Source organism: Macaca thibetana, chromosome 16, assembly GCF_024542745.1.
Source record: "Macaca thibetana thibetana isolate TM-01 chromosome 16, ASM2454274v1, whole genome shotgun sequence".
Taxonomy (NCBI): Eukaryota; Metazoa; Chordata; class Mammalia; order Primates; family Cercopithecidae; genus Macaca; species Macaca thibetana.
In genome coordinates this window covers 53,909,515-53,937,199 of record NC_065593.1, presented here as the reverse complement: position 1 = coordinate 53,937,199, position 27,685 = coordinate 53,909,515, and the positions used below count along the sequence as shown (strand labels likewise).

General features: G+C 44.3%; 2 protein-coding genes and 1 pseudogene across 12 annotated transcripts in view; all 3 read left to right on the top strand.

Annotated features, from left to right (window-relative positions):
• FAM171A2 (family with sequence similarity 171 member A2) overlaps positions 1-27,685 on the top strand; it is a 410,010-nt gene that overhangs the window by 250,743 nt on the left and 131,582 nt on the right. The window lies entirely within an intron of this gene.
• Positions 2,811-4,178, top strand: LOC126938690 (poly(rC)-binding protein 2-like; annotated as a pseudogene). The gene has a single exon (XR_007720154.1). The product of XR_007720154.1 is annotated as a poly(rC)-binding protein 2-like (transcript).
• GPATCH8 (G-patch domain containing 8) overlaps positions 12,408-27,685 on the top strand; it is a 105,899-nt gene continuing 90,621 nt past the window's right edge. For 5 of the 10 annotated variants that reach the window (XM_050763049.1, XM_050763044.1, XM_050763043.1 and 2 more), the window contains exon 1: positions 25,685-26,895. Coding sequence is in view for 2 of the 10 variants with exons in the window: in XM_050763040.1 (XP_050618997.1) it covers positions 12,634-12,678 (45 nt within the window). In the remaining 8 variants the exon portion in view is untranslated. Of the gene's footprint in view, positions 12,679-25,684; positions 26,896-27,685 lie in introns of those variants that run through there. The other 5 variants (XM_050763048.1, XM_050763047.1, XM_050763040.1 and 2 more) reach the window with 4 other exon arrangements.

The following is a 27,685-nucleotide window of genomic DNA, read 5'->3' as shown; positions in this document are numbered from 1 at the left end:
TCTAGATCACATTGCTTGAGACAATTTTTGAGACAGTGAGATCCTGTCTCAAAAAAAAAAAAAAAAAAAAATTAGCCAAGCATGTTGGCACACAATTGTAGTCCCAGTTACTAGAGAGGCTGAGGCAGGAGGATCACTTGAGCACAGGAATTCAGGGCAGGAGTGAGCTAGATGTAGAGTCAGAGTCTCCACAAAAAGCAACTCTCCTGCCTTGCTCTCCCAAAGTGCTGGGATTACAGTCGTGAGCCACCATACCCAGCTAATTTTTAAAATTTTCTTGTAGAGAGGAGGTTCTCAACATTTTGCCCAGGCTGGTCTTGAACTCCTGGCCTCAGGTGATCCTTGCCTCAGCATCCCAAAGTGCTGGGATTAAAGGTGTGAGCCACCATGCCTGGCCAAAATGCAATTCCTGAAACCCTATCAAATTTGTCCACCACCCACTCAACCTTACCAATCTCAGTAAATGACCCCAAATCCAGCCTGGTTCCTCACACCTGGAACCTGGAAGTCATTCTTAATTCTACCCTTTTCCTCATTCTCAACATCTAATCCATTATCTTCTTGCCAAGTTGTCTGCAAAATATACCTTAAACTTCCCTTCTATTTATGTTGCCACCTTCCATCATGTCTCATGGAAATTACTGTAACAGAATCTTCTCTGGTCTCCCCACTTCCATTCTTGCCCCCTTACACTCCATACTCCACACACAGGCAGTGGTGAGTCTCTTGAAAATGTAAATAAGATCAAATTGCTTCTTTTCTATAAATCTGTCAAAGCTCTAACCCCTTTTTTTTTTTTTTTTTTTTTTTTTTTTTTTGAGATGGAGTCTTGCTCTGTCATCCAGACTGGCGTACAGTGGCACGATCTTGGCTCACTACAACCTCTACCTCCTGGGTTCAAGTGATTTTCCTGCCTCAGCCTCCCAAGTAGTTGGGATTACAGGCACGCGCCACCACACCAAGCTAATTTTTTTTTTATTTTTAGTAGAGATAAAGTTTCACCATGTTGGCCAGGCTGGTCTTGAACTCCTAACCTCAAGTGATCCGCCCGCCTCAGCTTCCAAAAGTGCTGGGATTACAGGTGTGAGCCACTGGGCCTGGCTAGCTCTAACTCCTTATGGTTACTTCAAGGCCCTCCTCAGTGAGCTGGCCCCTGCCTCCCTTTCCACTTCACCTCAAGATATTCTCCCCCTGCCCCTTCTTGCTGTGCCTCTAACCAGGACTGGCAACATAATATGTGGGGCCCAGTGAAAAAGAAGTTGTGGGACCCTCCATCAAAAATTATTAAGAATTATGGCAGGTGCAGGGGCTCACACCTGTAATCCCAGCACTGGGATGCCGAGGTAGGTGGATCACTTGAGGTTAGGAGTTTGAGACCAGGTTGGCCAACATGGTGAAACTCCATCTCTACTAAAAATACGAAAATTAGCCGGATGTGGCAGTGTGTGCCTGTAGTCCCAGCTACTTGGGAGGCTGAGGTGGGAGAATTGCTTGAACCCAGGAGGTAGAGGTTACAATGAGCCAAGATCACACCACTGTACTCCACCCTGAGCAACAGAGCGAGACTCTGTCTCAAAACAAACAAACAAACAAAAAAACCTAAGAATTTCTAGATGTCTGTGGCAGAGCATGAAACTAAGCGAGGGGCTCTTCTGAGTGTGGAGCCTGTACAAGTGGCCCTGCCTCTCGCCTGGCCTGGGCTGTGCCTCTGTCTGGAGCACTATGCCCCAGTTTATAACATCGAGCTCTTGGTTCAAATGTCACCTGGTCCAGAGGTCTCGCCTGACCGTTGCTTAATTTAAAGCAGCCTCATACAGTTCCTCTGTGTCACATCACCCCACGCTGTCTTCTTAGCACCTCGCCCTGCTTGAAATGATCTCATTTATTTACTCATATATTGTCTGTCTCCTTACCTGCTCCCCCAGTCAGAACACAAACTCCATGAGAACAAGAACCTTTCCCGCCAGGCTCACCTCTGGTGTCTTTAGCATCTAGAGTAGGGCTGATTTGGACTAGGCACATGATAAATATTTGATGAATAAAGGAAGGAATGTGCTAAAGAATGTACTCCAAGACACCGGTCTAGCATATTGGCTACCTACCACAGGGTGTCCTGTATGGCCAGTGGTGAATTTTTTTTTTTTCCTTTGAAAAATGCTCCTGGCTGGGCGCAGGGGCTCACGCCTGTAATCCCAGTACTTTGGGAAGCCGAGGTGGGTGGATCATTTGAGTTTAGGAGTTCTGGGCCAGCCTGGCCAGCCTGGGAAAACCCTGTCTCTACTAAAAATACAAAAATTAGCCGGGCATGGTGGTGGCCGCCTGTAATCCCAGCTACTCGGGAGGCTGAGGCAGGAGAATCACTAGAACCCAGGAGGTGGAGGTTTCAGTGAGGCAGAGGTTTCAGTGAGCCGAGGTCGCGACACTGCACTCCAGCCTGGGTGACAGAGTGAGACTACATCAAACAAAGCAAAACAACAACAACAACAAAAATGGATTATAAAATCAGGAAAAAAAATCTATGAATCCACAGTGATATTCTAAAATGGTAGGTGGCAAGGAGAGAAAGTTCTTCTTTATAGCATTCCTACTAATAATTGTAGAAGAAATAATAGAATTAAAGAATCATGATTTTGTAACCACTGTTTGTAACAACAATTCAGGCAAGGACTATCAGTGGATAATAAAACTTTTGTAATTCCAGCACATTGGGAGTTCAAGGCAGGAGGATCACTTGAATCTAGGAGTTTGAGAACAGCCCAGGCAACATAGTGAGACCCTGTCTCTACAAAAAATAAAAATAAAAGGCCAGACCAGCAAAGGCAGCAGCCGGAGCAGCCGCAGCCTGCGCCCTCACCCCCTCCGCCCTCCACCAACCCCGGGGTCTCTTTCCCTCTTCCTCCTCCTCCTCTTCCTCCACCCCCTACTCCCTCCTCTGCCCGTCCGAGGGCCCCCCTCGCCTTCCCGCCGCCCCATTGTTCCACCCCCGGCCTCCTGCCCTTCCCCTTCCCGCCCGCTCCCCTTTTCCCCTCAGTCGCCTCGCGCCTGCAGTTTTTGGCTTTCACCCCCTACCAGTGACCAAAGACTTGACCACTCAAAGTCCAGCACCCCAGAACACTGCTCGACATGGACACCGGTGTGATTGAAGGTGGATTAAATGTCACTCTCACCATCCGGCTACTTATGCATGGAAAGGAAGTTGGCAGTATCATCGGAAAGAAAGGAGAATCAGTTAAGAAGATGCGCGAGGAGAGGGGTGCACGTATCAACATCTCAGAAGGGAATTGTCCTGAGAGAATTATCACTTTGGCTGGACCCACTAATGCCATCTTCAAAGCCTTTGCTATGATCATTGACAAACTGGAAGAGGACATAAGCAGCTCTATGACCAATAGTACAGCTGCCAGTAGACCCCCGGTCACCCTGAGGCTGATGGTCCCTGCTAGTCAGTGAGCCTCTCTCATTGGAAAAGGTGGTTGCAAGATCAAGGAAATATGAGAGAGTACAGGGGCTCAGGTCCAGGTGGCAGGGGATATGCTACCTAACTGAACTCAGCAGGCTATCACTATTGCTGGCATTCCGCAATCCATCATTGAGTGTGTCAAACAGATCTGCGTGGTCATGTTGGAGTCCCCACCAAAGGGTGTGACCATCCTGTACCGGCCCAAGCTGTCCAGCTCTCCGGTCATCTTTGCAGGTGGTCAGGACAGGTACAGCACAGGCAGCGACAGTGCGAGCTTTCCTCACACCACCCCGTCCATGTGTCTCAACCCTGACCTGGAGGGACCACCTCTAGAGGCCTATAGCATTCAAGGACAGTATGCCATTCCACAGCCAGATTTGACCAAGCTGCACCAGTTGGCAATGCAACAGTCTCATTGTCTAATTTTCCCATGACGCATGGCAACACCGGATTCAGTGCAGGTTTGGAGGCATCTGCGCAGACTACTTCTCATGAACTCACCATTCCAAACGATTTGATTGGCTGCATAATTGGGCGTCAAGGTGCCAAAATCAATGAGATTCGTCAGATGTCTGGGGCGCAGATCAAAATTGCGAACCCAGGGGAAGGATAGGCAGGTTACCGTCACTGGATCTGCTGCCAGCATTAGCCTGGCTCAATATCTAATCAATGTCAGGCTTTCCTCGGAGACGGGTGGCATGGGGAGCAGCTAGAACAATGCAGATTCATCCATAATCCCTTTCTGCTGTTCACCACCACCCATGATCCATCTGTGTAGTTTCTGAACAGTCAGCGATTCCAGGTTTTAAATAGTTTGTAAATTTTCAGTTTCTACATATTTTATCATCCACTTGTGAATTTTTAATTAAAGCATTTTAATTCCTTTCTCTGTTCAGCTGTTGATGCTGAGATCCATATTTAGTTTTATAAGCTTCTTCCTGTTTTTTCTTTTTTTTGTTGTTGGTTTTTTGTTTTGTTGTTTTGGCTCATGAATTTTTCTGTTTGTCATGGAAATGCAAGAGTGGAATATTAATACATTTCAGTTTAGTTCTGTAATGTCAGGAATTTTTCAAAAAAATTAAAAGATGGACTGGAGCTTTATCTTTGTGAATAGAAAAATAAATAAATAAATAAATAAATAAATAAATAAATAAAAATTGGCTTTGCATGGTGGCAGGCACCTATAATCCTAGTTACTTGGGAGGCTGAAGTGGGAGGATTGCCTGAGACCAGGAGTTCAAGGCTACAGTGAACTATGATGGTGCCACTGCACTCTAGCCTGGGCAACAGAGTGAAACCCTGTCTTTAAAACAAGTAATTGACGGGGTACGGTGGCTCACGACTGTAATCCCAGCATTTTGGGAGGCCAAGAAAGGCAGATCATTTGAGACTGGGAGTTCAAGAGCAGCCTGACCAACATGGTGAAACACTGTCTCTACTAAAAATACCAAAAAATTAGCTGGGCATGGTGATGCATGCCTGTAGTCCCACCTACTCGGGAGGCTGAGGCAGGAGAATCGCTTGAACCTGAGAAGTGGAGGTTGCAGCAAGCCGAGATCACACCACTGCACTCTAGCCTGGGAGACAGAGTGAGACTCCATCTCAAAAACAGTAAATAAATAAAACAATCAAAACTCCACAAAAACTGTTGAAAAATAAGATATTCACATGGTCTCAAAGTATCATCTTTTACAAGGGAGCAGTCTGGCTGACAAGACAGTAACCAATAAATGAAACTCGACATCACTAATAATGAGGACAGTTGATACCATGTGCCTCCTCATGTTGTGCTCTGAGAAGAATACAGCACCACCTAATTAGTATTCTTGCAAAATGTTTCAACTGAATCTAGTCGTTCTCCTAGCCTCAACCTCCCAGGCTCAAATTATCCTCCCACTTCAGCCTCTCAAGCAGCTGGGACTACAGGTGCATGCCACCACACCCGGCTAATTTATTTTATTTTTTTGTAGAGACAGGGTCTTACTATGTTGCCCACATTGGTCTTGATTTTCTTTTTTCTTTAGAGACAGGGTCTTGTTCTGTCTCCCAGGCTGGAGGAGTGCTATGGTGGGATCATAGCTCACTGCAACTTCGAACTCCTGGGCTCAAGTGATCCTCTGGCCTCAGTCTCCCGAAGTGCTGGGATTAGAGGTGTGAGCCACTGTGCCTAGCTGACAGGTGCTTTTTGTGACAGATGTTGAGTTTAAAATCCAGGTTTACCTGATGGCAATGTCTTGGTTTATAAACCCTAGAATAAATCTTTTCCTCTTCATCTTTGTGTCTTCTGTAGCACTTCAACCATAACACTCAATATATGTTTCTGTAATTGTTTTGCTCTAAAACATCCTGCAGTGGCTTCCAGAGAAAATTTCCTTGAGGGCTTGCAGGTAAAAAAAAATGTCATTATTCCCTCTCATAGTTGATTAATGGTTTGGCTGGGTATAGATTTCTAGTTTGGTGTATTACTGCCCAGTCTTTTCTCTGGAGAAACCCAACATCATTCCTATTCCCAATCCTTCATATGTGACCTACTTTTCCTCTCTGGAAGACTTTAGGAGGTTCTCTTTGTCCCACGTGCCCTGAAATTTCACAATGCTGTGCCTGGTAGCAAATTCTTTTTCATCCATTGTTTTGAGATCTCTCAATTTAGAACTCAGGCCCTTAGTACTAGAAGATGTTCACACATTATTTAATATACTTTTAAAAAAATTGTTTTCAATTCCTTTTTTGTTTGTTTGTTTTTAAGGGATAGGGTCTCACTATGTTGCCCAGACTGGAGTGCAGTGGCTATTCACAGTCATGACCATCACACACTACAGTCTCACTGGGCTTAAGCTATCCTCCTCCTTCAGTCTCCCCAGTAGCTGGGATACAGGCATGCTCCACCATGCCCAGTTTTTTATTTTATTTTATTTATTAATTTATTTTCAGATGGAGTCTCGCTCTGTTGCTCAGGTTGGAGTGCAATGGCACAATCTCTGCTCATGGCAACCTCTGCCTCCCAGGTTCAAGCAATCCTCCTGTCCCAGCCCCCCTAGTAGCTGGGATTACAGGCATCCACCACCACGCCCAGCTAATTTTTGTATTTGTAGTAGAGACAAGGTTTCACTATGTTGGCCAGGCTGGTCTCCAACTCCTGACCTCAGGTGATCCACCTGCCTTGGCCTCCCAAAGTGCTGGGATTCCAGGCGCCCGGCCACCATGCCCAACTTTTTAATATGCTTTTCTTCCATTTTCCCTTGTTATTTCTGTAAATCCTACTATTCAGATATTGAATTGATGCTGACACGTTCTTTTTTTTTTTTTTTTTTTTTTTTTTTGAGACGGAGTCTTGCTCTGTTGCCCAGGCTGGAGTGCAGTGGCGCCATCTCGGCTCACTGCAAGCTCCACCTCCCAGAATCATGCCATTCTCCTGCCTCAGCCTCCGGAGTAGCTGGGACTACAGACGCCTGCCACTATGCCCGGCTAATTTTTTCGTTGTTTTTTTTTTATTATACTTTAAGTTCTAGGGTACATGTGCACAACGTGCAGGTTTGTTACATATGTATACTCGTGCCATGTTGGTGTGATGCACCCATCAACTCGTCAGCACCCATCAACTCATCACTTACATCAGGTATAACTCCCAATGCCATCCCTCCCCCCTTCCCCCCCCCTCATATTTTTAGTAGAGATGGGGTTTCACCTTGTTAGCCAGGACGGTCTTGATCTCCTGACATTGTGATCCACCCGCCTTGGCCTCTGAAAGTCCTGGGATTATAGGCGTGAGCCACCGTGCCCGGCCGATGCTGACATTTTCTTATTCATTCTTTCCCATTTTCCACCTCATCCATTCAGTGAATATTTAGTGCCTACTATGTGCCAGTCATTAGTCTAGGTGCTGGGGAGATAGAAAAACAAAACTAAGAAAAATCTCTGACCTCACAGAGTTTATATTACATACTAGAAAGTGGTAAGTACTTTTGGGCTGAGCAAGGTGGCTCATGCCTGTAATCCCAGCACTTTGGGAGGCCGAGGAGGGTGGATCATCTGAGCTCAGGAGTTCGAGACCAGCCTGGCCAAGATGGCGAAACCCCATCTTCACTAAAAGCACAAAAACTAGGCTGGCGTAGTGGTGCTCACCTGTAATTCCAGCTACTTGCGAGGCTGAGGCAGGAGAATTGCTTGAACCTGGGAGGTGGAGGTTGCAGTGAGCCGAGATCATACCACTGCAATCCAGCCTGGGCAACAAGAGTGAAACTCCATCTCAAAAGAAAAAGAAAAAAAGAAATAACTTTTTGCCAGGAACGGTGGCTTATACCTGTAATCCCAGCACCTTGGGAGGCCGAGGCAGGTGGATCACTTGAGGTCAGGAGTTGGAGACCAGCCTGGCCAACATGGTGAAACCCTGTCTCTACTAAAAATACAAAAGTTAGCCAGGCGTGGTGGTGGGCACCTGTAATCTCAGCTACTCGGGAGGCTGAGGCAGAGAACTGCTTGAACCCAGGAGGTGGAGGTTGCAGTGAGCCGAGATTGCGCCACTGCACTCCAGCCTGGGCAACAGAGTGAAACTCTATTTCATAAAAAAAAAAACCAAAGTACTTTTTGAATAAAGACTAGAAGACAAAGGGGCAAGCCAAGGAGACATAGAAGAATGATAAGCAGAAAGAACAGCAAATACATAAGCCCATAGATGGGGCAGGCTGAGGCAGGAACAGGCTTGATGGGATCAAGGTACAGCCAAGGGGCCAGTATGTCCAGAGAGAAGGGAAACAGAGAGAGAAAGATGAGTTCTGAAAGGTGGGGTGGTATGAGGTGAACTTTATATTGTGAGTGATGTGGAAAGTCACTGTGTGTTGAATCAGGGAACAAATGTGATCTGACTGACCCTTAACAGATCACCAGAGCTCCTTTGTAGCATGTATGCTGCCAGGCTAGAGGCAGAACACGTAATAGCTACTGCAATAATTCAGGAGAAAGTAAAGGTGGTTTAGACCAGGGTGTCTTTTTACTCTGTTTTCTGTGTGATTTCCCGAGTAGCTGGGACCACAGACGCGCGCCACCCTGTCTGGCTAATTTTTCTTTTTCTTTTTTTTTTTTTGGCAGATGGAGTGTCGCTCTTGTCACCCAGGCTGGAGTGCAGTAACGTGACCTCAGCTCACTGCAACCTCTGCCTCTCAGATTCAAATCATTCTCCTGTCTCAGCCTCCCAAGTAGCTGCGATTACAGGTACTTGCCAGCACACTTGGATAATTTTTGTATTTTTAGTAGAGATGAGGTTTCACCATGTTGGCCAGGCTGGTCTCCAACTCCTGACCTCAAGTGATAGACCTGCGTTGGCCTCCCAAAGCGCTGGGATTACAGGCGTGAGCCACTGCTCCCAGCCCCAAAAGTTCTTTCTTTCTTTTCTTTTTTTTTGAGATGGAATCTTGCTCTGTCACCCAATTCCCCTGCCTCAGCCTCCCGAGTAGCTGGGATTATAGGCACATGCCACCACGCCCGGCTAATTTTTTTGTATTTTTAGTAAAGACGAGGTTTCACCATGTTGGCCAGACTGGTCTCAAACTCCAGACCTCAGCCAATCTGCCTGCTTCAGCCTCAGCCTCCCAAAGTGCTGGGATTACAGGACTTGTAATCCACTTGTGAGCCACTGTGCCCGGCCAAAGTTCTTTCTTAAACTCAATATCCTTTTTTCTTTTTGGCATCCCATGCCCCTTGATGGGATGTGTTCCCTTGTACCCTGTGGATATAGATAATTCTTTTGATGGTTTCTTCTATTCATTATCTCTGGTTCCTCTGAAATTTTGGGGGAGGGGGGCTGTTGCTGTCATCATAACCCACTGCAGCCTCCAACTCCTGGGCTGGCTGAAGCAATCCTCTTGCCTCAGCCTCCCGAGTAGCTGGGACCACAGGTGCATGCCACCACGCCTAGTTTTAAAATTCTTTTGCAGAGATGGGGTCTTACTATGATGCCCAGGCTGGGGGTGTTTCTATCTTTCCTGTTACAGGTTCCCTTCAAATGTCTGATAATCTTTGGCTATCTGTTCATAACAAGGCACTAAAAAGCTGAGTGAAAGGTCTATGTGGATGGGGCTTCCTGAATGATGGACTTCTCTGTGGAGTATTTGGACACGAACATGATCTTTATGTAGGAAGACACCTCCCTACCCTCACTCCCATTGTTGGTACAGGAAGGTTTTTCTTCCCTAAGCTAGTCAATTTTCTTTTTTTTTTTTTTTTTTTTTTTTTTGAGATGGAGTCTTGCTCTGTCGCCCAGGCTGGAGTGCAGTGGCAGGATCTCAGCTCACTGCAAGCTCCGCCTCCCGGGTTCACACCATTCTCCTGCCTCAGCCTCCCGAGTAGCTGGGACTACAGGGGCCTGCCGCCTCGCCCGGCTAGTTTTTTGTATTTTTTAGTAGAGACGGGGTTTCACCGTGTTAGCCAGGATGGTGTCGATCTCCTGACCTCGTGATCCGCCCGTCTCGGCCTCCTAAAGTGCTGGGATTACAGGCTTGAGCCACCGCGCCCAGCCAAGCTAGTCAATTTTCTAGAGAGTGTTCCTACACTCTTTTGTTGAAGTCAGACTCTCTGACCAGAACGGAGGCTTTACCATATCCTCCCATTTTCAGCATGGTTGCTCCTTCTCACCTATAAAGTCCAGTCTCTCTGGTTCAGCCTTTCCAGAGGGAAAACCTCCAGTTTGCTACCTGGGTGGGAAAAGAGACATCGAGTCATCAGTGTCACCAGGGGCTTCCACTTCCTGAGCCTTTCTGATGTACTTTAGCATTGATCAACTTCTTTCCTGTCTTCTACTCCGTGACTTCTTTTTCTCCACTCTACTAAAGTCATTTCCATTTATCTATGCTCTCTGGCCTCCAAAATGTTGACATCTGTTGCCTCCCATTGTCTCTTCTCCAGGTCTCTTTGTCTATGTGACTTTATGCACTTCTTACTCCTTTGCTCTCATTTCAGTGGGCTTTTGAGAGGGAGAAGAGGTCAGAGTGGTGTGTATCCCCGTGATTCAATCTTTCACGCTACCCTAAAGTCTCTTTACAATGTTTGAACCAGGCGCGGTGTCTCACGCCTGTAATCGCAGCACTTTGTGCTTTGTTTTTTTTGTTTTTAATTTTTTTGTTGTTTTTTTTGAGATGGAGTCTCTCTCTGTCACCCAGGCTAGAGTGCAGTGGTGCGATCTCGGCTCACTGCAACCTCTGCCTCCTGGGTTCAAGAGATTCTCCTGCCTCGGCCTCCCAAATAGCTGGGATTACAGGTGCGCGCCACCACGACCGGCTAATTTTTGTATTTTTGTAGAGATGGGGTTTCACCATTGCTGGCCAGGCTGGTCTTGATCTCCTGACCTGAGGATCCGCCTGCCTCGGCCTCCCAATGTGCTGGGATTACAGGCGTAAGCCACCCCACCCGGCCAATCGCAGCACTTTGGGAGGTTGAGGTGGGCAGATCACAACGTCAGGAGTTCGAGACCAGCCTGGCCAACATGGCGAAACCCGGTCTCCACTAAATATATATATTAAAAAAAAAAAAAAAAAAAAAAAAAAAGGCCCAGCGCCGTGGCTCTCGCCTGTAATCCCAGCACTTTGGGAGGCCGAGGCAGGCGGATCCCGAGGTCAGGTGATCAAGACCATCCTGGCTAACACGGTGAAACCCCGTCTCTACTAAAAATACAAAAATTTAGCCGGGCGTGGTGGCGGGCGCCTGTGGTCCCAGCTACTCGGGAGGCTGAGGCAGGAGAATGGCGTGAACCCGGGAGGCGGAGCTTGCAGTGAGCTGAGATCACGCCACTGCACTGCAGCCTGGGTGACAGAGTGAGACTCCGTCTCAAAAAACAAACAAACAAACAAACAAAAAGCTGGGCTTGGTGGCGGGCGCCTGTAATTCCAGCTACTATGGAGGCTGAGGCAGGAGAATCTCTTGAATCTGGGACGCGGAGGTTGCAGTGAGCCAAGATGGCGCCACTGTACTCTGGCAATAGTGCAAGACTCCGTCTCAAAAAAAAAAAAAAAAACCCCACAATGTTTGAATTCTGTGTGCCCTGCCTCCCCTTAGGTGGAAGTGTAGGCTGAAGCATGGGTGAGGCAAAGGGTAACAACTAGAAAATACATATCCTTCCTCAAAAAATTACATTCCATTTGACTCTTTCAGGGCAAGGTAAGAGCCATTTTTCCATTGTGTGATTTCTGTCAACTACTCTTTTCAAAAGGAGGAAGTCCTACCACCCTTCTATGTGTTTATGTATTTTGGCTAAGAGTGCTGGAGCGCTGGGTGAGGTCCTCAGAAGGGATGGAAAAATCTGAATCTTAACTCACAGTCAGCGCTAGACAGGAGCAGCAGAGATTACTGAATCCAGCTTCCTTATTGTATAAAAAGGAAACTGAAGCCCAGAGAGCTTTAGTCGATTTGGATCAACTTCGGTCCCTTGAGAAATACTTTTCTCAAAGGATGGCTAGATATCAAGCTCCTTGCAGTCTTTGGGCCTTTGGGTCTAATGTTCCCTATGCCCCAATGCTGTGGGCTCCTCGCTGTGCCTCTGGTCAAAGGTCCCTTCAGAGACTGTCCCTCTCAGCACTGCGGCCAGTTTTACTTTTTTGTGGCACTTATTGATATTTAAAAATATTTATTCTACGAGTTATGTGACTTCTTCCACTGGAATGAAATCCCCATAAGAGACCATTCCTGTCTCGTTCACCGTTGAATCCTCAGAGTGAGCTGAGATTCGAAACAAAGTAGTATGGCTCTAAAGTCGCGCTTTAGGCCCAACATTATGCTTCCAAAAATTTAGTAAAGACGATGGACTTCTGCGCACCCGGGGAAGCGACAGTGAGAAAAGATACCCGGAAGTGAGCCACAGCAAAACATCCAGAGTCGTTCCGCACGGTGCCCCTTCTGACCTTTCCCTCCGGAAGCTTTCGCGGCTCTTGGGCGGGAGTGCGCACGCGCGGCCACCGGGGTCGCTCCGGGTCGCGCGCGGAGCAGGGGCTGGAGGGAAGGGTCAGCCTCCAGGGCTGGCAGGCGCCTGCGCTGCGGGGCTCCAGTCAGGACGCGCATTCTCGCTCCCTCCCTCGGCTGCGCGCGCCCGGTGGGCGTGGGAGGAGGCGGGGAACCGGGGAGGGGCGGGTGTCGCAGGAGGGAAGGAGCGAACCGGAGAGCGTCGTCCTGAGAGGAGTGAAGGCGGCAAAATGGCGGACCGCTTCTCCCGCTTCAACGAGGACCGAGACTTTCAGGTAAACACGGGCGTCGCCGAGGATGCGGGGAAGGCGCTGGTCTAGCCCAGAATGTCCTTCATCTCTGGCTCCCAGCCGTCTTTCCTTCCAGGTTTTGCTCCGACTTGCCAATTGGCTCTCTCTTCTCCCGTCTCTGCTTTCTCAAGAGGCCTCCCGGCTTGAGGGAGGCCGCATCTCCTCTCACCCGCATTCTCTACCCCAGAAACTCAGGCCGCGGGGCTTGCGGCTTCCGCCTGTTTGGCGTCGGATTTGGGAACCGGGCCTGGGAGCTCTGTGGGGGGCTGTGCCCTCCGGGTCTGCCCGGCCTGTGCCGGCAAAGGGCTGGCTCCCAGGGGACCAGAGGGGTGGTTGGGTTGGGCTGGGAGGACTTGGGGGCGAGTGTTGCTGAGGCCAAGGCTTCCGAACCCCGGGATTTTGCTCTCACGGATCCTTTTGGGGTCCTTCTCTTTTCTTTTTTCACTGTGATGAATCAGTTGCTTTCATTGTCTGTTTTTCCTTTTCCTTACCTGGGAAAAGGTTGCATTCGTTATCAGACGCCTTATTGGTTAGTCATACATTAAGATTTCCCGGGACATAAGTGTTGCTGCTGTTATTAGGCTGTTAATTGGGCTTGGAAAACAGTAAGTTACTGGACTATGATCCGATGTGAGCCTAACCTCAAATCCTATCTCGAAAGATTTGTAAGAAGCGTAATGATAATGGACCTTCCACGCGTGGGGTCACTAGTGCCAAAAGCTTGATATTTCTTTTTTCAATTGCAAATGTTGGTATGGAAAAATGCCCTTACGATGGCAAGCTCTATTGAGTAAAAAATAAAGGCCAAATTAGAATAACTCGTTTTTTCGTTGTTGAAAATACCTTGCTGTTGAAATTGTTACCGCGGAAATCTCGACGACTAAAAGGGATTTAGTAGAGATTGGCTATTTCTAGGTAAAATACATCCGTAGAGTCTCAAAAAAAACCTCTGCATTACTACCGCATATCCTGGCAACTGCAATTTGGGTCAGGGGATGAATCTCAGAACTCAAGTTTTTATCCGGCTGCAGATCCTACTCAAAGCAATAGGAAAGCACTCTAGGTGTGTTTCAGAATGCAGTTTAAAGAGTTTGAATTCCCTGAGATGATAGGACTGGTAAATAAATAGATAAAGCAGTTTAACAATTTTAACTCAGCACTGTTAACAAGGTAGTACATAGACCGCTTATGAGAAGTTTTGCAGCAGTAAGGGATCTGGGGGCTGTTAAAGCCTTGTGATCATGCGCTTGCTGTATAGCTGCAGCACAATACAGAAGAATCTCAAGGTGTTCTAAGGATATAATGCAGATTCACCAAAGTTTGAAGCAGTTCATATTAGCCTTTTGATCCCTGAGAAATATATGTATATTTTAGCAAGCACTATAAAATATGAGTAGGCTGCAAGGTGTATGATGAGCTTTATTGATTTTTAAATTACCAATAGAGACCTATTGATAACTAAAGCCCGCAAATGCTTTTCAGAGGAGAGAATCTCAAGGTGACCTAATAAAATCGAAAATAGATAATATGGACAATTAAATTTTGAGGAAAGATGACTGTCAACCACAGAATTCCAGCAGGCTTAACAAACAGGATTTTCGGGGCCTTTAATGAAGATTTTGAAAATTGTGGATAGCAGAGTGTGAATGCTGTTTCCTGAAAAAAATTGAGGGGGTTAGCCTCTACTTTTTCAATACTCAGTTTCTAAGTAAGATGACCCTCTCTTTTGATGCTTTAGTTGGGTATTGCAAAACCTGATTTTGGTTTCATGGTAGTCCTTTGAAGATGATATGTATAGTTCATTTTCTGCTTCTATGTTGTAAGAACCAACCCATTAAGTTGGGTCAGCCAGGAAGATGTTGGGGTTTTTTTTGTTTGTTTGTTTTTGAGACGGAATCTCACTCTGTCGCCCAGGCTGGAGTGCAGTGGCACCATCTCGGCTTACTGCAACCTTCCCCTCCCGGGTTCAAGCGATTCTTCTGCCTCAGACTGCCGAGCAGCTGAGACTACAGGCGCCTGTCACCACACCCGGCTTATTTTTGTATTTTTAGTAGAGATGGGGTTTCACCGTCTTGGCCAGGCTGGTCTCGAACTCCTGACCTCGTGATCCGCCTGCCTCGGCCTCCCAAAGTGCTGGGACTGCAGGTGTGAGCCACCGCACCCGGCCGAAAATGTTGGTTTTTAAAATTCAGATGTCCTAGCATTTTGGGTAAATAAGGTATTGGGAATGGAAACCTTTTTAGACAGTTGGAAGATGTTAAAACTTTTATAAATTATGTTAATTTATAACATTCATTTAAAGTACTTTTATTTAAAAATGAAGTGGTATTTTTCTGTGTGTTTTAATAAAGGGAAAAATACAGATTGTCTTTCACTTAATGATGTCTTTTGATTCAAAGTTATTGGTGAGAGAATGTAATGTAATAGGATTCTCCTGTGAATAATGTATCTGAAACATTTTCGGCTTCAGGTTATTCAAAATTAAACGTGGCCTCCTTAAAAGGTTTTGGGTGAAGCCACTGACTATACTTGAAAACAAATCATAGTAAGTTTCCAAACACAATGGATAGATCTTGTTGCTTTCAACAGATCTTGTAGCACTGGAAATTTTTCTGTTCATCTTCTCTGGTAAGTTCGAGATGACTGTTATTTTCTTTGCCTTTAATTTGGCAGGATGATTTAAAGCTGTAGAGCTTCACTCTCTACCAGTTTATCAAGTGCAAATTTTAGAGAGTTTGATGTCTCTTGAAATTATTATGGAGTCAGGGAGTTGGGCTGAGTATTACAATTTGTGAATACCTACGTTTCTTTTTTTTTTTTTTTTTTTTTTTTTTTTGAGTCCGAGTCTCGCTCTGTCACCCAAGCTGGAGTGCAGTGGCGCGATCTTGGCTCACTGCAACCTCCGCCTCCCGGGTTCAAGCGATTCCCCTGTCTTGCCCTCCCGAGTAGTTGGGACTACAGGCGCTCGCCACCACACCCAGCTGTTTTTTTTTTTTTAATTTTTAGTAGAGACAGGGTTTCACCATGTTAGCCAGGATGGTCCTGATCTGCTGACCTCGTGATCCGCCCGCTTCGGCCTCCCAAAGTACTGGTATTACAGGCGTGAGCCTCCACACCCGGCATGAATACCTAAGTTTCAAAGGTATTTTGTATATATAGTGAAAAGTTACGGTTAACGGTGGTATTCCACTTGAAGCACTCATGAATATAGAGATTAATCATTATCAGGAACCTAACTTTTTTTAATTTGTAACTTTATTATAATAACGAACAGGTCCTATTCCACAGGCTTTATGTGTCTTATCTCATAGTCTTCACTATAACCCTTACGAGGTAGGTACTGTTTTTACTGCCGTTTTCAGCTGAGGCACAGAGAATTAGGTAACTTAGCCAATTACATACATCTGTTAAATGGCAGAGCCTAAATTCATACTGACTTTTGGACTCTTGAACTTGTCCTCGTGACCATTTTGTCTGCTGCTGACAATTACACATTTTATATAGCTGTAATTGAGTCATCAAATGTGGAGGATAAACTTATAGGTGACGAAGAATAAGGGAGCTTTTAGAAAGGTGATACAATTGCAGTTTTTATTCTGTTTGGTTTTGTCCAGATCTGTTTCTTTCTGGTCTCCCAATGGCTTCTAGGGGGGCATTCAACAATGATAAATTACGTTGTGTCATAGAGGATATATTGTTAACTGTTTTAGTTTAGACATTCTTTTGTCTAGCCTTGAAAGTGTTGTTTTTTTAAATCTTTGGTAATCTTTGTAATCTAAGCTGATGTGTTTATTTTTACAAATGTTTTAAGAGCTTTAACTACTCCTTTAAGAATCTGACCTCAATTTCTGAATGAGATGTTACTTCTGCCGGCATTTACCAGATTAAGATATATTTGTTCACAGATTGAAGTGTTACACAAACTAATGGAAAATATATAACTTAAGATAATCAACACTTTGGATTACAGGTTCATTAAAGAAAGTTTTGTTTGTACAGTGATGTATAACTAGCCATACGGTGCCATTAAGATACAGTGCTTAGCATTTTATGGTTGCGCAGCTATTATTGGTGATGCAGCTGAATGCTGGTGAGGAAATGATCTTTAGCGTATGTACCTGCAGAGGACTGATGATTTGTGTTCTGAGTGTTCTCTGCATTTTATTTCTTTTCTTTTTTTTGTTTTGAGACGGAGTTTCGCTCTTGTTGCCCATGCTGGAGTGCAATGGCACCATCTCGGTTCACCTCAACCTCCGCCTCCCGGGTTCAAGCTATTCTCCTGCCTCAGCCTCCTGAGTAGCTGGGATTACAGGCATGTCCCACCACGTCCAGCTGTTTTTTATGTATTTTTTAGTAGAGACAGGGTTTCACCATGTTGGTCAGGCTGGTCTCAAACTCCCAGCCTCAGGTGATCCACCCACCTCAGCCTCCCAAAGTGCTGGGATTACAGGTGTGAGCCACTGCGCCTGGCCCTCTGCATTTTATTTCTAGTGAAAAGTAACTACAGGAATAGATCAGTGAGTGATAAGTTGATAAGAGAAACAAGACATACTATCTTAAAGGTCATAATAAAAATACAGAAATTGCCCAAGAACTTTCTGTAATCTATGTAAGTAATCATAATGGTAAATAGCAATAAGCTAGTCATGTATTACATTTATGTAGTATGTTTGTAGGATTCCTCTTTGTGTTTCCATATGTAACCAGTATGTGACCCTCAGGAAATTCTTAGTTGAGACTGTTAAGTGAAGAGGTTCATAGTTTTAAGATATTTAGGTCACAGAAGGGTATTAGTATATTTTCTGTATGTAATATAGTTGGCATTGTAATGCAGATGTGCCAGATATGACACATGGACAAGTGTTTTAAATGGTTTTTCCTATGTCTCCCTGTAATCTGGAAGAAATGCCACAAGCTATTTAAAGTAATGTCAGTTTGGCTTGGGATACTGAAACTTATGTAAAATCATTACTCTTTCCTGTCTCATAGTATGATAAGTGAAAAGGATTAGAATCAGGGCTGTTGTACCAGTTTCAAAATACTGATGCTGAATTGACATGATTATTAGCAAATGCAAAATGATACTGACATTGGTTAATATATTCTCAGGAGATCAAGAGTGACCAAAGTAAAGTCAGCGTAAGAGAAGTTTCCCTGGAGGTGATTTGAAGGGTAAATGGTATATAATCACTTTTAAAATGTGGGACATATCAAGGAATAACATCGCAGAGAGAGACTTAAGTTGTAATTAGGAAAGATTGGGGTTGGGAAGAGAGGGCTTCATGTGATGATATATTTCATTATTTGTTTTCAAAGTAGGCATGGGAGGCAGGAAGAAACAGATCTGGACAAATACAGTATTAGACTGAGTGTTATTTCAGGTCTCTTACAGTACAGTCAGAATGATAGAAAAACAAGTATTCCTGTTGTACCTTTCCTTTTCTTCTATACATGTAACGCAGTTCTCATTAGAGTACTGCAAAGGGATTCTTTCATCACATTTTCTCATGTCTTTATGATAAATTGTATAACCAAAGCTAAAATTTGTGACTTAAATTTTTATTCTTTTTTTTTTTTTTTTTGGAGACGGAGTCTTGCTCTGTCGCTGAGGCTGGAGTGCAGTAGCACGATCTTAGCTCACTGCAAGCTCCGCCTCCCGGGTTCACGCCATTTTCCTGCCTCAGCCTCCCGAGTAGCTGGCACTACAGGCGCCCGCCACCACTCCCGGCTAATTTTTTGTATTTTTTAGTAGAGATGGGGTTTCACCATGTTGGTCAGGCTGGTCTCGATCTCCTGACCTCGTGATCCACCCACCTCGGCCTCCCAAAGTGCTGGGATTATAGGCATGAGCCACCGCGCCCAGCTAAAATTATTTTAAGACACATATATAATAAGCTATCGCAATTGTGCTGCTTCATAATTGAGATACATTTCCATGTGATTTCTGTTTATCTGGGTACATGATAAAAATTTTTTAAAGGACAGTCTGTTTTTCTTTTCTTTTTTTTTGGAGACAGTGTCTGGCTCTTTTGCCCAGGCTGGAGTACAGTTGTGGGATCTTGGCTCACTGCAGTCTCCACCTCCTGGGCTCAAGCAGTCCTCCCACTTCAGCCTCCCGAGTAGCTGGGACTACAGGAATGTATCACCATGACTGGCTAAGCTCTGTATTTTTTTTAGAGACAGGGTTTCAACTTGTTGCCCAGGCCGATATTGAACTCCTGGGCTCAAGCAATCCTCCCACCTCAGCCTCCCAAAGTGCTGGGATTACAGGCATGCACCACTGCACCCAGCTGACAGTCTGTTTTTTTTATGTGGTCAAGATTTTTTTAATTTAATTTTTTAAAATGAAAAAAAAATTTTTTTTTGAGACAAGGTCTCACTCTGTCACTCAGGCTGGAGTGCAGTGACGTGATCATGGCTCCCAGCAGCCTCGACCTCCCAGCTTCAAGTGATTCTCCCACCTCAGCCTTCTGAGTAGCTGGAGCTACAGGTGTATCACCAAGCCCTGCTAATTTTTTTGCATTTTTGTAGAGATGGGGTTTCGCCATGTCACCCAGGCTGGTCTCAACTCCTGAGCTCAAGCTATCCTACCATCTCGGCCCCCCAAAAGTGCTGAGATTACAGGCATGTGCCACTGCACCTGGCCAAGATGACCATTTTCTGAAAAGAAGTAGCAGAAGTTCGTGAGATCTTAATTATGAATCAGAAACCTATGTAAAGGTTTCATTTTTGCTCTTGTGACTTAGTTTCTAGTATTTTATTAATGAAAATGGTTTCCAGCTTCGAAGTGGATTCCAGTTCATGAGTTCTGTTAAAATTCCTTCCCTGAAACAACTTAGTACTTTTGCTTGTATGTCTGGCATTAATTTTCTTTTCATATTAGCATTGCCATTTAGCATTAAATGAAAGCAGATTCATGGTAATTACCCAAGGAATTACAGATGACCACCACTAATACTGAAAGAAGTCATTGATTTGATATTGCAGTGAATACCAGAAGATGTTGTAATGATTTTCCACTTATAAAAAGTGAATTGTCCATTTAACTGTGGAAGTCTAAGCAAATGTGCTTAATGCATATTGTATTAGTCAATGCAAAAAGTTAAATATGCCCAGGCTGAAAGAAGCTATATGCTGTATGGTCATTTTTTATACCAAATGATTTCTTTGGAATTTAAACAAATATGTTTAGTATTTTATTCCTAATTTAGGAAGAAAAAGCAGCTAAAGTTATTCTGACATTGTACACAGATTAGTAGCACATGACTCTGTTATTTAGTAAGCCCTATAGATAGTAAGGAATTAAAATTGTTAGTGAGCAAAACAGGAGTATCCTGCCATTTACTTTAATTCTTTTTATCATAGTTTTGAGGTACAATAATTCCTGTGTGCATGTCACTCAAGCAACCAGAAAGTGTCTTTGTAATACGCATTTGGTCTCATCTCATGAAGTTCCAATTATTTGTTGTCATCCTTGCCACTCTTTGGCAATTACATTGATTTCAAAGAGGAATTCCAGTTCATCTTAGTGTTTCATAGAATTGAAACACAGAATAGCTTTACAGGTTTAAAGTTGTAATAGAAAAAAGTCATAGAGTTTTCTGACGTTTTAATAATGACATTGTTGGAAAAGTCAGTACCTCTCTTATAGCTCCCCTAACATTATTCTTCCAGAGTTAATGAGAAAAGAGGAGCTTAATTTTTCATCCTTTTTGTAGGCAGTGCTGATCAAAATCAAGAAATTATTTTGACACTGTAGGTCTTGACTATAGAAGTAAAGGTAGGTTGGGCGCAGTGGTTCACGCCTGTAATCCCAGCATTTTGGGAGGCTGAGGCAGGTGGATCACCTGAGGTCGGGAGTTTGAGACCAGCCTGGCCAAAATGGCGAAACCCCATCTCTACTAAAAATACAAAAAATTAGCTGGGTGTGGTGGTGTGCTCCTGTAGTCCTTGCTACTCGGGAGGCTGACGCAGGAGAATCTCTTGAACCTGGGAGGCGGAGGTTGCAGTGAGCCGATCCTGCACTATTGCACTACAGCCTGGGCAACAGAGTGAGACTCCGTCTCAAAACAGTACAAAACATAACAGAAAAAGAAATTAAGCTAATGCTTGTGGATTGTATGCTGTAGTGTCAGTGATTTCCCTTGTTGCTATGAATAGAGAGCTATGAGTAAAATTATGAGGAATCTTTAAAGAAAGGGCAAAAGTGGTCGAAAATTTAATTGGTTTAATATTTGTACTAGGGTATCATCTGTGCAAGCAATAACAAGGGTTATATTTACTTTGAGAATAGTTTCTAGAATATAGACTTAATTTTTGAAAACTTAAATAAAACAGTGTTTGAATAGTGGTTGTACTAAGAAGTACTTATTGTAATTTAAGTGTTACTGTGTGGGTAGTTGGTTAAGAAGTGTTTTTGTTTTTCTTTTTTCTTTTTTTTTTTTTTTTTTTTTGAGACAGAGTCTTGCTCTGTCGCCTAGGCTGGAGTGCAGTGGCCGGATCTCAGCTCACTGCAAGCTCCGCCTCCCGGGTTTACACCATTCTCCTGCCTCAGCCTCCCGAGTAGCTGGGACTACAGGCGCCCGCCACCTTGTCCGGCTAGGTTTTTTTTTGTATTTTTAGTAGAGACGGGGTTTCACCGTGTTAGCCAGGATGGTCTCGATCTCCTGACCTCGTGATCCGCCCGTCTTGGCCTCCCAAAGTGCTGGGATTACAGGCTTGAGCCACCGCGCCCGGCCTGTTTTTGTTTTTCAAGGAGTTTTCATATTAGTTGGAGAGATAAACATAAGTAATAAAGTTTAGTTTATTATTCATAAGACCAGCATGATTATCAGAAAAACAGTATAGCTAATAAATGCAAAACTCTAAGGAGAGAACCCTTAAAGTGGGATGATTGGATATGATGTTATGTTATGTTATGTTATGTTATGTTATGTTATGTTATGTTTTTCAGACAGAGTCTTGCTCTGTTGCCCAGGCTGGAATGCAGTGGCGTGATCTCAGCTCACCACAACCTCCACCTCCTGGGTTCAAGCAGTTCTCATGGCTCACCCTCACAAGTAGCTGGGATTACAGGCGCCCACCACCACGCCTGACTAATTTTTGTATTTTTAGTAGAGATGGGGTTTCACCATGTAGGTCAGGCTGGTCTTGAACTCCCACCTCCAGTGATCTGCCTGCCTTGGCCTCCCAAAGTGCTGAGATTACAGGTGTGAGCCACCGTGCTGGCCTGGGCATACTTTTATGAAGAAGTTAGCATTTAAGCTGGATCTTGAAGGTTGGGATTGCAACCTTCAAGTGAATGGAAGTACACTCAGTTGGAAAAAATAGCCAGGACAAAAGTAAAGAAGTAGAACAAGCAGAATTTGTTTTTTTAGGACAATGAATTAATGATTAGGCATAGGGAAAAAGTGGAGACTAGGGCTGCAAAGATAAATTTTATTTTAATACTATAAGCAGGAATGCACTAACTATTTAAGGTGCTTAAGCTGAGGGATAGACAGTCAAAGCCCTCTTACTTATAGGAAGATTAATTCAGCTATAGTTTGTTAGATGTGCTATACCCATATAGTTAAAGTGCTGATAACCAGTCTCTCTTAACCAGAGTTAATGTCAATAGGAGCAAATGGGTAGAGGGCGTATATGAGGAGTGATTACAATAATGGACCATGTGATTTCTTTTTTTTTGAGATGAAGTTTCGCTCCTGTTGCCCAGGCTGGTATGCAGTGGTGCGGTCTTGGCTCACTGCAACCTCCGCCTCCCAGGTTCAAATGATTCTCCTGCCTCAGCCTCCCAAGTAGCTGGGATTACAGGCGCCTGCGACCATGCCCGGCTAATTTTTGTATTTTTAATAGGGACAGGGTTTCACTATGTTGGCCAGGCTGGTCGCGAACTCCTGACCTTAGGCGATCCATCCACCTCGGCCTCCCAAAGTGCTGAGATTACAGGTGTGAGCCACTGTGCCCAGCTGGACCATGTGATTTTAAGCTTAGTAAGGAGATGAATGAGGACTTTTGGGAGTGCGGGTGGTGGCAGCAGTGTAGGTAGTGAGAGGGTGAAAAATTGGTAGGATCAATGGATTGTAGATTCTAATGGGATTTAAGACTTGTTAGAGTGGGAGTACTGGAGGGAATGAGCTAGAAAGATAGAAGGTGGTGGTTGTAGAATACAATGTTTGAAATAACAGTTATATTAATAGAAGGGTTGAGATTATTAATGATTATGAGAGTACATGGTTAAGGCAGAATGGAGAACAAGATCATTGTAGGAAAGGAAGTTAAGGAACTGAGGCACCAGGATGTTACAAAGATAATCTGACCTGGTTATGAGAATGGTAATATGGTATAGTTGTATACTTTATGGTTTAATAAATGCCTTTTATATAATGTTCTTTTCTGGTTCTTTTAATAATTCAGTGAAGTAAATAGAATAGGTACTAATCCTGTTTTGAAGATGAAGAAACTGAGGCCTGGATAAATTATTTTGCCTAGTGCAGAGCTGAAGTTTGAACTTTGATCTTTTGACTTCTTTTGTTCTTTTCTTTTTAAATAAAAGAGGTGGAATTTTGTTACATTGCCCAGGCTGGACTTGAACTCCTGGGCTCACACCATCCTCCCACCTGTGCCTCCCTAGTAGCTGAGACTACAGGTGCATGCCATCGAGCCTGGCTGATTTCTTGTATAGTATTCTGTTTACTGTGGTATATAGATTGGCCTCTCTTCAAGGTATATATACTGTGATATATACATTGTGGTATGTAGAATGTTGGTATTATCTCCAGTATGTAAAACATTGTACTACTTTAATACATGGCAGCATTTTGTACCAGTTAATAAACTGGTAGGAAATAGTTGGTATGCTTATTAAAGATTATAATTTTTGTTTCAGAAACATCTCAGTATTAAAAACCAATAGTTGTCAGGCATGGTGGCTTATGCCTGTAATCCCAGCACTTTGGGAGCCAAGGTGGATGGATAACCTGAGGTCAGGAGTTTGTGACCAGCCTGGCCAACATGGCAAAACCCTGTCTTTACTAAAAATACAAAAATTAGCTGAGCATAGTGGTGCATACTTGTAGTCCCACCTACTGCGGAGGGGAGGCTGCTGAGGCAGGAGAATTGCGTGAACCCAGGAGGCAGAGGTTGTTGTGAGTCAGGATTCTGCCACTCACTCCAGCCTGGGTGACAGAATGAGACTGTCTTAAAAACAAACAAAAAAACAAACAAAAAAACAAACTAATGACTTACCACCATTGGTTTAATTGGTCATTTATGACTTCTTGCTTGTCTTTTCACTGTCTGTGGGTCTAGCAGATAATCCCATTCCATTTTCCAAACATTAGTGAGTACCTGATTGTTATTGTGTTATCATAAAAGCATAAGAAAACAAGACAAAAGTCCATTTTGTTCATTTGTTCCAGTAAAATAATAGATTGGAGAGGAGAATGGTATTTCTACTGGATACTCCCAAGTTAGGGTACTATAAGCTTATCCTTGATCATTACACCTTTATAAAAGTTGACTACTGTGATACATGGTGAGGATAATATCAGCTACTGTTTGTTGCCAGCTAGATTACATGTCAGGTCTGGTGCCAAGACATTTTGAAGATATTTGTCTAATCCAAGTAACTCTCCAAACTAGTTGGTGGTATCTCACTTTTTTTTTTTCCTTAAACTTTTTTTTTTTTTTTTTTTTTTTTTTTTTTTTTTTGTGGAGACGGAGTCTTGCTCTGTCGCCCAGGCTGGAGTGCAGTGACTCCATCTCGGCTCACTGCAAGCTCCACCTCCCAGGTTCATGCCATTCTCCTGCCTCAGCCTTCCGAGTAGCTGGGACTACAGGTATGTGCCACCATGCCTGGCTAATTTTTTTGTATTATTAGTAGAGATGGGATTTCACCATGTTAGCTAGGATGGTCTCTATCTCCTGACCTCATGATCCTCCTGCTGGGATTACAGGCGCCTTTTTTTTTTTTTTTGAGTTGTCTCTGTCACCCAGGCTGGAGTGCAGTGACTCCATCTTGGCTCACTGCAAGCTCCGCCTCCCAGGTTCACATCATTCTCCTGCCTCAGCCTCCCGAGTAACTGGGACTACAGGCGCCCGCCACTACGCCTGGCTAATTTTTTGTGTTTTTAATAGAGATGGGGTTCACCATGTTGGTCAGACTGGTCCCAAACTCCTGACCTCAGATGATCCGCGCCCACCTTAGCCTCCCAAAGTGTTGGGATTACAGGCATGAGCCAACGTGCCTGGCCTTTTTTTTTTTTTTTTTTTTTTAATAGAGGCAGGGTCTTGCTGTGTTTCCCAGGCCACACTTGAACTGAAGCAATTCTTCCACCTCAGTCTGTTGAGTAGTTGGGACTATAGGCATGTGCCACTGCTCCTGGCTAAAAGTTAGTTTTTCTGGCTGGGTGCAGTGGCTCATGTCTGTAATCACAGTACTTTAGGAGGTCGAGGTGGGCGGATCACTTGAGGTCAGGAGCTCAAGACCAGCCTGGCCAACATGGTGAAACCCCGTCTGCTACTAAAAAATATAAAAATTAGGCCGGGCGTGGTGGCTTACACCTGTAATCCAGCACTTTGGGAGGCCAAGGAGGGCAGATAACTTGAGGTCAGGAGTTCAAGACCAGCCTGGCCAACATGGTGAAACCCCGTCTCTACTAAAAATACAAAAATTAGTTAGGTGTGGTGGCACGTGCCTGTAATCCCAGTAAGGCTGAGGCAGGAGAATCACTTGAACCCGGGAGGCAGAGGTTGCGGTGAGCCAAGATCATGCCACTGCACTCCAGCCTGGGCAACAGACCAAGACTCTGTCTCAAAAAAAAATTACAAAAATTAGCTGGGCACAGTGGCTGGTACCGGTAATCCCAGCTACTTGGGATACTGAGGCATGAGAATTTGTTAAACCTGGGAGGCGGAGGTTGCAGTGAGCCAACATCGCCCCACTGCACTCCAGCCTGGGCAACAGAGTGAGACACTGTCTCAAAAATAAATAAAATTTAAAAAAAAATAAATTTTATTTTTCAGCATAGTGCTTTTTTGGGAAAACAGTTATTTCTTGTCCTAATCACATTATCCAGAAGAATTTGATGTGTCAAACAGGTGTACATGTATTTTTAGATGAGTGTGTGATATTTCTGCACCCTTGACCCAGTGTGATGTGTTTTCAGGTTCTTAGTTACTTGTTGAGATTGCTGGCCAATTATCTTTCCTACCAATTAACATAGAATTAAATTTATGTATTAAGTGAAGTTTATTCCTCTGGGTCATTGACTGGCCTCAGCAGTATTTTAAAATAATAATCTATTACTTTGTACCTCTTTAAACCTCACAACGTATGTAACAATGCTATAGTGTAATAATCTGGATTTTACAGCGGGGGAAACGGGCCTAGAGAGAGGTTTGGGAATTTGCCCAAGGTTATACAACTAGCAAATGGTAGTGACTTGATTTCTGGTGTCTCTGACTTCAGAGAGCTTTGTTTGTTATAATAATATACTGGAAACTGTTGTAAATCAGACTATATGATTATGGAAACAACAGTGAAGAATTAGGTTCATTAGGAATTGATCACAATGATGTTTCTGTCTACCTTGTAAATAGAAATAATTTTTTTCTCTTTTGAGACAGTGTCTCACTCTGTTGCCCAGGCCAGAGTTCAGTGGTGTAATCTTGGCTTACCACAACCTCCATCTACCAGGTTCAAGCAGTTCTCCTGCCTCAGCCTCCCTAGTAGCTGGGACTGCAGGTGCCTGCCACCACACCTGGCCGATTTTTGTATTTTTGGTAGAGACGGGGTTTCACCATGTTGGCCAGGCAGGTCTTGAACTGTTGACTTCAGGTGATTCACCCACCTCAGCCTCCCAAATTGCTGGGATTACAGGCGTGAGCCATCGCATCTGGCCGTAAATTGAAATAAATTTTAAGTATACTAGTGAAATGACACCAATAATCCCCAGGATGTCCATTTCTTTTTGGATAGGCTTTTTCTCCCGGGACATTTTCTTTTTAAAGGCGCATACATACATTTATTTATTGAGACAGGATTTCTTACAGGTCAAGGATTCTACTTCCAAACACAGGACAAAAGTGGAAATGTGCCCAGGATGCAGTACAGTGGTGCGATCACTGCTTACTGCACTCTTGACCTCTTGGACTCAGGCGATCCTCCCATTGCAGCCTCCCGAGTAGCTGGGACTACAGGTGTGTACCACCACATTCAGTTAATTTAATTTTTTGTATTGTTTGTAGAGACGGGGTCTTCTTTTGTGGTCTTGAACTCCTGGCCTCTAGTGATCTTCCTGCCTTCCAAAGTGCTAGGATTACAAGTGTGAGCCACCATGCCCAGCTAGGATCCACCAACTTTGAGCTTTGAGTAATATTATTCATTTAAAAATGTTTTTCAAAGAATTTGTATTAATTATTATTTTTTGAGATGGAGTCTTGCTCTGTCGCCAGGCTGGAGTGCAGTGACGCGATCTCGGCTCACTGCATCCTCTGCCTCTCAGGTTCAAGCAATTCTCTGCTTCAGCCTCGCGAGCAGCTGGGATTACAGGTGCCCGCCACCACACCTGGCTAATGTTTGTGTTTTTAGTAGAGACGGGGTTTCACCATCTTGGCTAGGCTGGTCTTGAACTCCTGACCTTGTGGTCCACCTGCCTTGGCCTCCCAAAGTGCAGGGATTACAGGCATGAGCCACTGCACCTGACTGAAGTTGTATTAAATTTTAATAGTTATAGGAAGAGGGAAGAGGATAAGAACAGCTCTTTAGAGTTTCAGTATTGTGTTTTGCTTTTTGAGATTATAGGCTCTTGATTGTGATCTTTGACTTGTCCTAATAATTCCTTTTTTTTTTTTGAGACAGAGTTTCGCTCTTTTTGCCCAGGCTGGAGTGCAATGGCGCACTCTCGGCTCACTGCAACCTCTGCCTCCCGCGTTCAAGCGATTCTCCTGCCTCAGCCTTCCGAGTAGCTGGGATTACAGGCATGTGCCA